This window comes from Chiloscyllium plagiosum, unplaced genomic scaffold (genome assembly GCF_037043375.1).
Source record: "Chiloscyllium plagiosum isolate Xiang-an unplaced genomic scaffold, Cpla_swu_hap1 HiC_scaffold_20, whole genome shotgun sequence".
NCBI lineage: Eukaryota > Metazoa > Chordata > Chondrichthyes > Orectolobiformes > Hemiscylliidae > Chiloscyllium > Chiloscyllium plagiosum.
Window position 1 is genome coordinate 34,920,884 of NW_028270158.1, and position 14,884 is coordinate 34,935,767.

Sequence of the window (14,884 nt, forward strand, 5' to 3'; positions counted from 1 at the left end):
CAAGTAGTGGTAAGATAAAGGAACCTTGGACGATGAGAGCGGTGGAGCTTCTCGTCAAAAGGAAAAAAAGGTAGCTTACGTAAGGTGGAGGAAGCTAGGGTCAAGCTCAGCTCTACAGGATTACAGGCAGGCAAGGAAGGAGCTTAAAAGTGGTCTGAGGAGAGCCAGGAGGGGGCACGAGAAAGGCTTGGCAGAACGGATTAGGGAGACACAAAGGCATTTTACACTTTTGAGGAATAAGAGAATGGTCAAAGAAAGAGTAGGCCTGATCAAGAATAGCATAGGGAATTTGTGTGTGGAGTCTGAGGAGGTAGGGGAAGCCTTCAATGAGTTTTTTGCTTCTGTCTTTACGAAAGAAAGAAACTTTGTAGTGAATGAAACCTTTGAAGAGCAGGTGTGCATGCTGAAATGGATCGAGATAGAGGAAGCTGATGTGCTGAAAATTTTGTCAAACATTAAGATTGACAAGTCGCCAGGCCTGGACCAGATTTGTCCTCAGCTGCTTTGGGAAACGAGAAATGCAATTGCTTCGCCACTTGCGAAGATCTTTTCATCCTCGCTCTCCACTGGAGTCGTACCTAAGGACTGGAGAGAAGCAAATGTAATTCCTCTCTTGAAGAAAGGAAATAGGGAAATCCCCGGCAATTACAGACCAGTAAGTCTCATGTCTGTCGTCTGCAAGGTGTTAGAAAGGATTCTGAGGCATAGGATTTATGACCATCTGGAAGAGCATGGCTTGATTAAATGCAGTCAACACGGCTTTGTGAGGGGCAGGTCATGCCTCACAAACCTTATAGAGTTCTCGGAGGATGTGACTAGAAAAGTTGATGAGGGTCGAGCTGTGGATGTGGTGTATATGGACTTTAGCAAGGTATTTGATAAGGTTCCCCACGGTAGGCTCATTCAGAAGGTCAGGAGGAATGGGATTCAGGGGAACATAGCTGTCTGGATACAGAATTGGCTGGCCAACAGAAGACAGCGAGTGGTAGTATAAGGAAAATATTCTGCCTGGAAGTCTGTGGTGAGTGGTGTTCCACAGGGCTCTGTCCTTGGGCCTCTACTGTTTGTAATTTTTATTAATGACTTGGATGAGGGGATTGAAGGATGGGTCAGCAAGTTTGCAGATGACACAAAGGTTGGAGGTGTCGTTGACAGTATAGAGGGCTGTTGTAGGCTGCAGCGGGACATTGACAGGATGCAGAGATGGGCTGAGAGGTGGCAGATGGAGTTCAACTTGGATAAATGCGAGGTGATGTATTTTAGAAGGTCGAATTTGAAAGCTGAGTACAGGATTAAGGATAGGGTTCTTGGTAGTGTGGAGGAACAGAGGGATCTTGGGGTGCAGGTACATAGATCTCTTAAAATGGCCACCCAAGTGGACAGGGTTGTTAAGAAAGCATATGGTGTTTTGGCTTTCATTAACAGGGGTATTGAGTTTAAGAGTCGTGAGATCTTGTTACAACTCTATAAAACTTTGGTTAGACCGCACTTGGAATACTGCGTCCAGTTCTGGTCACCCTATTATAAGATGTGGATGCTTTGGAGCGGGTTCAGAGGAGGTTTACCAGGATGCTGCCTGGACTGGAGGGCTTATTTTATGAAGAGAGGTTGACTGAGCTTGGACTTTTTTCATTGGAGAAAAGGAGGATAGGGGACCTAATTGAGGTATACAAGGTAATGAGAGGCAGAGATAGAGTCGATAGCCAGGGACTATTTTCCAGGGCAGAAATGACTAACACGAGGGGTCATAGTTTTAAGCTGGTTGGAGGAAAGTATAGAGGGGATATCAGAGGCAGGTTATTTACACAGTTGAGAGAGCATGGAATGCATTGCCAGCAGTAGTTGTGGAGGCAGGGTCATTTAAGAGACTCCTCGACATACATATGGTCACAGAAATTTGAGGGTGCATACATGAGGATCAGTGATCGGCAGAACATAGTGGGCTGAAGGGCCTGTTCTGTGCTGTACTGTTCTATGTTTATTTGGAAGCACTTGCTTTCAGAGTGCTGCTCCTTCATCAGGTGGTTGTGGAGTATAAGATCATAACACAATGTATAGCAAAAAAAATGATAATGATATACAGTGGAGAGTGAGAGTGAAGGCATGTGTAGCCATCCTCATGGATACCGAACTTGGTTGTCAGCACCTGCTCGACCACTTTGCGTTGTTGGCTATCCCGAAATCTGCCTTGAAGGATGGTCACCCGAAGATCCAAGGCCAAATGTCCCTGATCACTGAAGTGCTCCCCAACTGTGAGGGAGCATCCAGTCGATTGATTGTTGTGCGGTGTCCATTCGTCCGATGTCGTAGCATCTGCCTGGTCTCGCCAATATACCATGCCTCATGGCATCCCTGCCTGCACACACCTGGACATTCCATCATATCAGGCAATGGGATCCTATTTGAGAACCTCTCTGGCTATGTCGAAGGCATCTTGAAACCCATTGTACAGAGGACCCCCAGCTTCTGTCGCAACACTACAGATTTCTTACAGAAATTAAGTACCCACGGATTAATCGAACCAGGAACATTCCTTGTCATAATGGACGTTTCAGCACTCTACACTGCCATCCCACAGTGATAGCATCACTCTATCAGTACTCAATACCAACAAATACCAATCTCAGAGCACCATCCTACAACTCATCTGCTTCTTCTGCGACCACATTTTCACCTTTAACAACCAGTTCTTCATCCAGACACAGAACAACCGTGGAGACCAAATTTGCACCCCAATATGTCAACATTTTCATGCACAAGTTACAACAAGACTTCTTTGTTGCACAGGACCTCCAACCAACAGTATACACCAGATACATTGATGACATTTTCTTCCTCTGGACCCATGGTGAGGAGTGACTGCAACAACCACACAGTGATATCAACAAGTTTCATCCCAGCATCAGATTGACCACGGACTATGGACTTTAGTATCTGTCTGATTCTTGGACGCGTGCATCTCCATCAAGGATGGGCACCTCAGTACCTCACTCTAGTGCAAACCCACAAATAACTTCACAATGCTACACTTCTCTAGCTTCCACCCTCAATATAATTAAAACAGCCATCCCCTACAGACAAACCCTATGCAGACACAGGATCTGTTCAGAGGACGAGGAATGTGACAGATACCTGAAGGTGCTCAATGATGCCCTCATAAGAACATAGTATGATGCTCAACTCATCGATCGCCAGTTCCAATGCGCTACAGCAAGAAACTGTAGTGACCTCAAGAGACAGACATGGGTTGCAACCGATAGGGTACCCTTTGTTGTCCAGTACTTCCCAGGAGCTGAGAAACTACATCATGTTCTTCGCAGCCTGCAACACATTAGAGACAAGGGCGAGTATCTCGTCAACAGCTTCCCTACGCCTCCACTTCTTGCCTTTAAAACAACCACCAAACCTTAAACAGGCGATTGTTCGCAGCAAACTACCAGCCTTCAGGGCAACAGCAACCATTACATATAACCCTGTCACTGCAACCACTGCAAGATGTGTCAGAGTGTTGACACTAATACGACCATTACCTGTGGGGACACCACTGTGTGCAGCAGGTACTCATGTGACTCGACCAACATAGTCTACCTCATATGCTGCAGGAAAGGATGCCTTGGTGAGACCAAGCAGATGCTATGACATGGATGAATGAACACTGCACAACAGTCAACAGACAGAAGTGTTCCCTCCCAGTCAGGGAGCACTTCAGCGATCAGTAACATTCGGCCTCGGATCTTCAGGTAACCATCCTGCAAGACGGACATACCGAGAGGGGCTAGAGGGGAGATTGATGGGCTCTTGACCAAGATGTTTGTATCCTTTCTAGCCACTGAAGAGGCCCCAGAGGACTGGCTAGTAGCTAATGTTTTTCCTCTGTTCAAGAGGGGAAAGAGATATAATCCAACAAACTGTAGACCGATGAGTCTCACCTTGGTGGTTGGGAAGCTATTGGAGAGGATACTTAGAGATAGGATCTATTTACATTTGGAAAAGCAATGCCTAATTAGGGCAAGTTAGTAAAACATGACAAAGCCACGCTAACTTGATTTTTTTGAGGTGACGAGGGTGATCGATGAGGATGTTGTTTGCATAGATTTTAGTAAGGCTTTTGATAAGTTCCCTCATGATTGGCTCATCAAGATTAAGATGCATGGGATTCACAGTGACTTGGCTGCTTGGATTCAGAATTAGTTTGCCCATAAAAGATAGAAGGAAGTTTGCAGATGACAAATAAATGGGGAGTTGTGGATAATGTAGAAGATTGTCAAAAGGATATAGTCGGATAAAAATCAGATGCAGTTATGAGTGGAGAAATGGCAGATGAAGTTTAATCTCGGCAAGTGTGAGATTTTGCACTTTGGGAGATTAAATGTTAAGGGAAAGTAGAAAGGTCCTAATCAACAGCTCCTTGAAAGTGGCCACACAAGTAGATAGGGCGGTAAAGAGGGTCTTTGATATGCTTGCCTGTATTAGTCAGGGCACTGCTTACAAGAGTCAGCAAGTCATATTGCGACTTTATAAAACTTTAGTTAGGCTGCGCTTGGAGTACTACATTCAATTCTGGTCACCAAATTACAAGAAGAATGTGGAGGTTTTGGAGATGGTGCAGAAGAGGTTACCAGGACGCTGCCAGGATTAGAAGTATGAGCTATACAGAGAGATTAGATTAGATTAGATTCCCTACAGTGTGGAAACAGGCCCTTCGGCCCAACAAGTCCACACTGACTCTCCGAAGAGTAACCCTCCCAGACCCATTTCCCTCTGACTAATGCACCTAACACTATGGGCAATTTAGCATGGCCAATTCACCTAACTTGCACATCTTTGGACTGTGGGAGGAAACCGGAGCGCTCGGAGGAAACCCACGCAGACACAGAGAGAATGTGCAAACTTCACACAGACAGCCACCAGAGGCTGGAATCGAACCTGGGACCCTGGTGCTGTGAGGCAGCAGTGCTAACCACTGAGCCAGAGGCTGGACAAACTTGGGTTATTTTCTCTGCAGGAAATGTGTTGCTGGAAAAGCGCAGCAGGTCAGGCAGCATCCAGGGAACAGGAGAATCGACGTTTCGGGCATAAGCCCTTCTTCAGGAATGGGGAATGCACAGGCAGAGGGGAGACCTGAAAGAAGTTTATAAAATTCTGAGAGGCATAAATAGGGTTGACAGTCAGGATCTTTCTCCCCCCCCAGAACTGAAATGTCTAATAGAGGACATGCATTTAAGAGAAGAGGGGGAAAGTTCAGGGAGATGAGAAGTGCAGCTAGGGATAGTGGTGGAGATTGTTAAGGGGCTTTTAGATAAGCATATTAGATTAGATTCCCTACAGTGTGGAAACAGGCCCTTCGCCCAACTAGTCCACACCGACCCATTTCCCTCTGACTAATGCACCTAGTACTATGGGCAATTTAGCATAGCCAATTCATCTAACCTGCACATCTTTAGATTGTGGGAGGAAACCGGAGCACCCGGAGAAAACCCACGCAGACACGGGGAGAATGTGCAAAACCCATACAGACAGTTGCCCGAGGCTGGAAGCGAACCTGGGACCCTGATGCTGTGAGGCAGCAGTACATGGATAAGCAAAGAATAGAGGGATATTGATGATGGCATGCAGAAGGGATTTATTTAATTTGGTATTATGTTTGGCACAACATTGAGCTGAAGGGCCTGTTCCAGTGCATCAGGATATTTGACTCCGATAACCATAACATTCATCCAAAGCTATCTGAAAACAATGGGCGAGTGTAAACACTAAAGGAACACCAATCTGAATTTAATAGAGGTTGGATAAGCATCAAGCAGCCAACCCTCCTCTCGGGGCATTTAATAAAAACTTTTAATGTTTTCATGAGGAAGAGTTAGCTTGCTTTGCCTATTTAAGGTGTGAGATGGCTTTCTCAACCGAGGAAACCTGAAAGCTAACAGTAGCAGGGAGAATGCAAGTGTATTTATGTACTGCATGTGTTCCAGGAAAATTCCACTCTGGCTCCTCAATTGCCTGAGTTACATGGAGACTCCCACAAGCAGATTCACCCCTCCCCTGGTTACTAAGCAGTTCTCCTATTCCAGTCCCCTTTCTGGAATCTTCTCTGCCTGATGATAGCTAAGCTAGTCAGACTGACATCTAAGAAAGTAAGCTTGTAAAAAGATGCACACTGGAGTTCAAACTCCATCACATGTGGAAAGACCTGGAATTCAAAGTTCCTTATCAGTAGGACTAGGGAATAATGGATAATATCCCAACTCTAATTTAAAATGGCCAGTCAGTAAAGTTTCTGAAAGATGTTGCCAAGTGAAGGAAACCTAAACTACTGAACCAAGTCTGAATTGGTTACATTGTAAGCATTTTACAATAAAAGAACTCTCTTAAAAAGATCAGCCGTTCCATACAGTTGAGAGGTTCTAAGACAACGGATGTATGAAACAGTTTATTCTGTTTGCACAGAACTGAGATTGCGAAAACAGCATTAAATTGTTCAAAGGAAAACAGATCGGTAACAAAGAATAAAGCCCAACAGATTACCTCAAATATAGAAATGGCATATTTGAACATTTTGGATATCAAAGGAAAAACAACATAGAAGTAGAGATTCGCAGCCTCTTTTCAGAAAGAACCAGCACACAAGCAACACAGACTTTGAGACAAGGTGTCAGAAGCTTATCACTTCTCAGATATTATGCTTGGCCAACTATTTCCAGTTATGGGTAATATTTGAGCTATTAGCTTGAAGTAGTTAAGTGGCTAATCAGGCACTTGTATCAGCCATGCCAAGAGGTCAGCATTTAAAATACTCAAGTTGAAGTGTTTTTAATGTGGACTGAAAGTGAAGCTTCATATGCATACTGAATCAATTTAACTGCCCGATGAGAGCATCCAAATTGAATAACACAAAACTGCTTTAAATTCTGGTGTGATCAGTGTATAACCAAGTCAACAAGGCCAATCTCTTAAAAAAGTAGTGTGAAAATTTTCTCACGAACCCAATGTTTTCGATCCACATCTTCATCTGCGTCCCATTTTCTCGTTAAAAATGGATGCTTTCTACTGATGATTTCTCCTTCAAAGAAGGTAGTAAGGGTTGGATATTCCTGTACCGTACAAAATTGAACAAAGCATGTAAAGCATGAGACATGAGCATCATTTATCCTGAGTAAGCATGAATAGCATAATAATGACTGACTGTTCAACAGCAGAAACATGAAAATCAAGTTTATGACTGGTACATAATAAAAAAAAAATCAAAACAGGGCACAAAGTTCATAGTTTTAAGTGCCTGAAATCAAAATTCAGTCCAAGTGGCTGGAAAAAAAAAAATCAGAAGATGCAGTATTATTCTGTAATCTTCAGTGGACACCACAACTAACTGGGACACCCAATCTAACAGCACTTTGGGTGTACCTAAACCACATGGACTTCAATCATTTCAGGAGGCAAAACACCAACATCTTCTCAAGGACAATTAGTGATGGCCTGGTTAGTAACATCTAAATCTTATGAATGAATCAAAAGAAAAGAAGCAAACATGACAGCAAACTGGTGAATCAAAATGCAAAACATCTGGAAGAATGTCAACTGAGCGGAATTGTGGTCAAAGTTTTGCCTCTTGCCCCTCCCCATGACAGGTCCTCATGGTTTCCTCAAGATTGACAAGGATATTGCCAGGTTTGGAGGATTTCAGCTCAAGGGAGAGGCTAAATAGGCTGGGGATGTTTTCCTGGAGGCTGAGGGGTGACCATATAGAAGTTTATAAAATCATGAAGGGCATGGACAGGATAAATAGACAAGATCTTTTCTCTGGGGTGGGGGAGTCCAGAACTAGAGGGCATAGGTTCAGGGTGAGAGGAGAAAGATATAAAAAGGACCGAAGGGCAACTTTTTCACACAGAGGGTAGTGTGAGTATGGAATGAGCTGCGAGGGGAAATGGTGGAGGCTGATACAATTGCAACCTTTAAAAAACATCTGGATGGATATATGGATAGGAAGGGCTTAGAGGGATATGGGCCAAGTGCTGGCTAATGGGACAAGATTAGGTTAGAATATCTGGTCGGCATGAGTTGGACGAAGGGTCTGTTTCCATGCTGTATATCTATATAACTCTATAACTACTTTTTGGTTTTCAGGAGCTCATTTTCATTCTTTTTCATTAGTAATGCAATCATGTAGGAACAAAACCCACTGTTTTTGTCTTGTGGTAAACGGGGGGGGGGGGGTGGAGAAGATGATTGAGACTTTTATGAAAACAAAACTTCAATATTAAAATTGTTCAATGTTCATTGCAATAGTATCCTCAATATTTCCAACCACCTCATTTTGTAGCTGGTGAACTCCTGCAGCCTCAAGCTAGAGATTTTACATTACTCTGCAAATAATTAGTTTCCTCAGTTTTCCTGGTTCCCAGTTTTCTGAGCATTCCTTTGTTAAAAGTTTTAAAATTTCTGCCCCCATAGTATCAGCAGCCCAATCCCTTCCACTCTCTGTAGCTGCAATTAAAAGGAGGACATTCTCAGATTCTGGCAGGTATACTGAGTTTTGTCTGACTGGTTACCCCTGATAGAATTTTATCCAGGCATCTTGAGAACTTTGGGTGAAGAATTCCTTCACCATCCCAGTCGATAAACTGTTGAAGGGTGGCTTTTTATTGCTTCAATATACAGGAGATTGTATTGTAAGCAACATATACGAAATTGAAAGAATTATGAGGAAACAGCTTCATCTGGGAAGAGCACTTCGGGTCTTGGATGGAGAGAAGGACAGATGTTGCACATTGTGCAACATGGGAAGGTGCTGTTGGAAGGGTCAATGTGAGGGTTGAAGGAGGAATTGACTGGGTGTGCTGGAGGGAATGTTTCCTTCAGAACGGAGCAGAAGGAAAGATATGTTTGGCTCTGGCATCATGTTGGATGTGGCAGTCAGCGCAGCTGAAAGCAGGGCTCTAAACCAAATCAGGGAAGGAGGCAAGTGCTGAGAACAAAGGTGCAGAAAATGGGCTGGACACAGTTGGCAGCCCTGCGCAGGTCTTTTTTTGGTGGGGGAGGGTCACTGAGAAGAGAAAGGGTGGATCTCCAGTTGAGGAAAAGATTATAATCAAAAGCACTGTTGTCGAAGGAAGCACTGTTGCATCATGAAAACAGTGATCGAGATGAAAAAACTGAGAAAATGGACTGGAGTCTTAACAGGAGACAGGATGAAAACTATCCTTTTGCTCAATGACAGCTTGTTCATTTACTCTCCCGTCCTCTACCCTACCTTTTTATTGTTCCTTTTTGTTTCTCCCTCTCACCTTGAGCAGCATAAAAATGATCATATTTCTACCTTTTTTCAGTGAAATTATAGTTGACTTGAATCGTTAACTCTGTTCCTGTCTCCATAGACACTTTCAGATCTGCTGAGCATTTCCAGCACAGAATTCAAAGTTTCATACCATTATCAACCCAGGAGAGACCCTGCAGCAATGGTCAGCTCAATCACTTCAGCAAAAGTAGTTTTTAAAAAATGCCATTCAATACTGATGCATATATTTAGTAAGAGGAAGGACAAGTCTATAAAAGAAAATCATCATGGTACATGTTCATTCTTTTAAATTGGGGGTCCTGTAGTTTGCTTCTATTCAAGAGTGAGGCAGAAAGAAAACAGGAAACTACAGGCCAGTTAGTTGATATCTGTCATGGGGAAGGTGCTGGAATAAGTTATTAAGGAGGTTATAGATACATAGGTAGAAAAACACAAGGTAATCACAAAGAGACAGCATGGTTTAGTGAAAAGGAAGCTGGAAATGTGTTGCTGGAAAAGCGCAGCAGGTCAGGCAGCATCCAGGGAACAGGAGAATCGACGTTTCGGGCACAAGCCCTTCTTCAGGAAGAAGGGCTTGTGCCCGAAACGTCGATTCTCCTGTTCCCTGGATGCTGCCTGACCTGCTGCGCTTTTCCAGCAACACATTTCCAGCTCTGATCTCCAGCATCTGCAGACCTCACTTTCTCCTTAGTGAAAAGGAAATCATGTTTAAGCAATTTGAGCTTTTAGCAGGTGCAACATGACTGTGGATAAAGTAAAGCCTGGCATGATATCTTGAACTTCTAGAAGGTTTGTGCAAAGAAGGAACTCATGGCTTAAAGGTATTACAGATTATTGGCTGGCTCACAGAAAATATAGAATATGAATAAATGGGTCTTAGTCCCATTGGCAGTATGAAATGAGTACAGTCCCACAGAGATCTGTGCTGGGGACTCGACATCTTACAATTTACAGCAATGACTAAACTAAGGACAATGAAGACTAGGTTTGCAGATGACAAAAGATAGGTAGGAAAACATGTGAAGAGATCATGAGGAGGATAGATGGATACAGGCTAATAGAATGTTATTCCTCAGGGGATATGAACAGAAGAGAAGGAATATTATGCCTCACTTATTCACAGCACTGGTGAGACCAGAACTTGCGCATTAGGTGTGGTTCTGGTCTCTTTCTTAAGGAGGTGAATATCAATATATTGGAATTGTTTAGAAGGTTGGCAGAATTGATACCTGGAATGAGTGTTTTTTTCTTATGTGGCAAGTTTGAACAGTTTGGGCTAGTTTCCACTGCCATCGAGAGACAGAGGGGCAATTTGAAGTGTAGATGATTCTTAATGGAAATGATAAGGTCGACTGGAATGGATATTTACTCTTGTGGGTCTGTCCAGAATTGTTTTTGCCAATTTTACATTAATTTCAGTTTGACTGGACTGGCATGACTCAGTGAGTACCATTATTACCAGAGGAGTCAAAACACTGTGGATTCAAGTCCTGAGGAGAAGTCTCACTTCAAAGATTTAAGTAGGACAAGCCAGGGAACTACAGATCAGCAAGCCTGATGTCGGTGGTGGGCAAGTTGTTGGAGGGAATCTGGAGGGACAGGATACACATGTATTTGGAAAGGCAAGGACTGATTAGGGATAGTCAACATGGCTTTGTGTGTGGGAAATCATATCTCACAAACTTGATTGAGTTTTTTGAAGTAGTAACAAAGAAGGTTGATGAGGCAGAGCGGAAGATGTGATCGATATGGACTTCAGTAAGGCGTTCGACAAGGTTCCCAATGGGAGAATGGTTAGCAAGGTTAGATCTCACAGAATAAAGGGAGAACTGGTCATGTGGATACAGAACTGGCTCAAAGGTGGAAGACAGAGGGTGGTGGTGGAGGGTTGTTTTTCAGACTGGAGGCCTGTGACCAGTGGAGTGCCACAAGGATTGGTGCTGGGTCTTCTACTTTCTGTCATTTACATAAATGATTTGGATGCGAGCATAAGAGGTATAGTTAGTAAGTTTGCAGATGACACCAAAATTGGAGGTGTAGTGGACAGCGAAGAGGATTACCTCAGATTACAACAGGATCTTGATCAGATGGGCCAATGGGTGGAGAAGTCCCAGATGGAGATTAATTCAGATAAATGCAAGGTGCTGCATTTTGGGAAAGCAAATCTTAGCAGGACTTATACACTTAATGGTAAGGTCCTAGAGACCTGAACAAAGAGACCTTGGAGTGCAGGTTCATAGCTCCTTGAAAGTGAAGGTGCAGGTAGATAGGATAGTGAAGGCGGCGTTTGGTATGCTTTCTTTTATTGGTCAGAGTATTGAGTACAGGAGTTGGGAGGTCATGTTGCAGCTGTACAGGACATTGGTTAGGCCACTGTTGGAATACTGCGTGCAATTCTGGTCTCCTTCCTATCGGAAAGATGTTGTGAAACTTGAAAGGGTTCATAAAATATTTACAAGGATGTTGCCAGGATTGGAGAATTTGAGCTATAGGGAAGAGTCTGAACAGGCTGGGGCTGTTTTCCCTGGAGCGTAGGAGGCGGAGGGGTGACCTTATAGAAGTTTACACAATTATGAGGGACATAGATAGGATAAACAGACAAAGTCTTTTCCCTGGGGTTGGAGAGTCTAGAACTAGAGGGCATAGGTTTAGGGTGAGAGGGGAGAGATATAAAAGGAACCTAAGGGGCAACTTTTTCACGGTGGGTGGTATGTGTATGGAATGAGCTACCAGGAGGCTGGTCAATTGCAACATTTAAAAGGCATCTGAATGGGTATATGAATAGGAAGGGTTTGGGGGGATATGGGCCAGGTGCTGGCAGGTGGGACTAGATTGGGTTGGGATATCTGGTCAGCATGGATGGGTTGGACCGAAAGGTTTGTTTCCATGCTGTACATCTCTATGACTCTATACATAGTTGCTTCTCTCCAATTTAGTGTGAATTAGACCAAAGCATCAACTGGTCATATTGATGGCTAACTTCCACAATGGTGAAAAAACAAACAAACAGTTAGCGAGCAGATAAAAGATTGGCTGGTTAACAGGTAGCAGACAAGATTTTTCAATTTGACAAAAGCAGTAAATTATTTTCTGTCCCTTAATCTAAGTGAAGTTGCTAAATTCATTGATGACAGATATAGGTGGGTTTGGAGGAGGACAAAGGGAAGTAATAAAGAGAAACTGACAGACAAATGGATCATAATGTAGCAAGTGTGATGTTATCCAGTTTGGCAGAAAGGGTAAAAAAAACTATTTGGTGAGAGTTTGCAGACCTCACTTGTTGTGGGTGAAACCTGGGTGCCCTCCTACATGAATTGCAAAAGGTTAATCTACAGGTACGATAAGTCATTAGGACAACTAATAGAATGTTTTCACTTATCATGAGGGGAATGAAATGCAAGAGTGGGCAAGTTTTGCTTAATTTATATAGAGCATGCGTGACTCCACCGTAGTATTGTGCATGGCATTGTCACCTTATTAAAGCAAGGATATAAAATGTGTTGAAGGCAGTTAGAAGAAGAAAAATTTACACCGTCTAATACCTGGAAGCGTTTAGGAGTGTTTGTCTTCTAAGGAAAGATTGAACAAGTTGGGATTATTTCTGCTGGAATTCAGAAGTGCAAGAGGCCACTCAATTCAAATCGATATAACCTTAAAAAGGGTCTTGGCAGGGTGTGGAGAAGACAGATCGAACAGTTACTGTTTAAAATCAGAGGTTGCCCATTTAAAATGGAGATTAGGCAGTAATTTTCTGGAGCAGAGTCCATGTACATTTTTAATGCAGGAGTAGATAGATTCTTGTTAATCAAGGAGGCGAATGGTTATCAGGTTAGGCAGAATTGTGGATTTCATCTAAAAATCAGTTCAGCTATTATGACACAGCAGGTTCAAGGGGTTAATGGCCCATTTCCTGCTCTTGATTCATATTTGTATGTTTGTACTGTACATTAATTATAATAAATACAAGAATAAAAAGGATTCAATCCATAGAGCCTGCTCTCCATTCAATATGCTCACTGATGATCTTCTACCTGCTTCCCATTCCTGGATTCTCTTAGAGACAAAGAACCAGTCTATTCAACTTAAATATATTCAATAATGGAACATTCACAGCTCTCTGGGGAAGCAAGTTGCAAAGATTCACAACATTAAATTTTCAGCTTGTTTTGGCTGAAGATAGATTTCAAGGTGATAAATTTGAATTTTCTGAAATTATGTCAGGGTTTGACCAAGTTCATTTTGCTAGCCTATTCCCAATGTTAATAGAACAACTACATTTAAGAGTCAGAAAATTAAGATAGAGAAAAATCAGGTGGATTCTTGTTCAGTACAAAAGGACAGCATAGTTGTATTGCAAATTACTATGGAAGACTACAGAATGAAAACATAAAAAGTAGTGGAAGGCAACTGAGTAAGAGGAGAGGTTTGGGAAAAGTCAATGTTATTGCATTGAATAGTCTTTGCTGTTTATGAAAGATCCCTATTTCTAGGTTAGAAAGTTTGCAGATGACACTAAAATTGGAAGTGTAGTGGACAGTGAAGGAGGTTACCTCAGAATACAACAGGATCTTGATCAGATGAGCCAATGGACTGAGGAGTGGCAGATAGAGTTTAATTTAGATTAAATGAGAGATGTTGCATTTTGGAAAGGCAAATCAGGGCAGGACTCGTACACTTAAATGGTAAGGTTTGGGGAGCGTTGCTGAACAAAGAGACTTTGGAGTGCAGCTTTAAAGTTTGTCAAAAGTTGACTCACAGGTTGATAGGATAGCGAAGGTGTTTGGTATGCTTGCCTTTATTGGTCAGTACATCAAGTATAGGAATTGGGAGGTCATGTTGCAGCTATAAAAGGACACTGGTTCGGCCACTTTTGGAATACTGTGTGCAATTCTGCTCTCTATTATAGTAAGTGTTGTGAAACTTGAAAGGGTTCAGAAAAGATTTACAAGTTTGTTACCAGGGTTGGAGGGCTTGAGTTATAAGGAGAGGCTGAATAGGCTGGGGCTATTTTTCCTGGAGCGTCAGAGGCTGAGGGGTGACCATACATAAGTTTATAAAATCATGAGGGTATGGATAGGGTGAATAGCCAAGGTCTTTTCTTGAGATAGGGGAATCCAACACTAGACGGCATAAGTTTAAGGTGAGATGGGAAAGATTTAAAAGGGAGTTCAGGGACAGCTTTTTCACACAGAGCGTGTTATGTGTGGAATGAGCTGTCAGAAGTGGAGGAGGCTGATAAAATTACAACATTTAAAAGGCATCTGGATGGGTATATGAATAGGAAGGGTTTTGAGGGGTAGGGTCCAAATGCTGGCAAATGGGACTAGATTAATTTAAGATATCTGGTCAGCATGGATGAGTTGGACCGAAAGGTCTGTTTCTATGTGTGCAGCTCTATCTCTCTAGGCTAAGGAAGTGAAAATGATCAAAACATCAATCTTAATCACTACATAGAAATCAGTGGTGGAAACTACACAGACTCTTTGGGCAAGAAGCAGATTGGATTTTGCTATAATGCTTTCCATTAAATGGTCACTGTTATTCACAATCTAGGCTAATGGCAACCTGACAGTATCCAGCACTTCACTG

At 42.8% G+C, this 14,884-nt stretch overlaps 1 protein-coding gene across 2 annotated transcripts in view; it reads right to left on the reverse strand.

Moving 5' to 3' along the window:
* The window catches only part of gid4 (GID complex subunit 4 homolog), a 54,446-nt gene that overhangs the window by 30,318 nt on the left and 9,244 nt on the right, over positions 1-14,884 (reverse strand). For both annotated transcript variants that reach the window (XR_015760572.1, XM_043711619.2), the window contains exon 3: positions 6,984-7,091. Coding sequence is in view for 1 of the 2 variants with exons in the window: in XM_043711619.2 (XP_043567554.1) it covers positions 6,984-7,091 (108 nt within the window). In the remaining variant the exon portion in view is untranslated. The remainder of the gene's footprint in view (positions 1-6,983; positions 7,092-14,884) is intronic.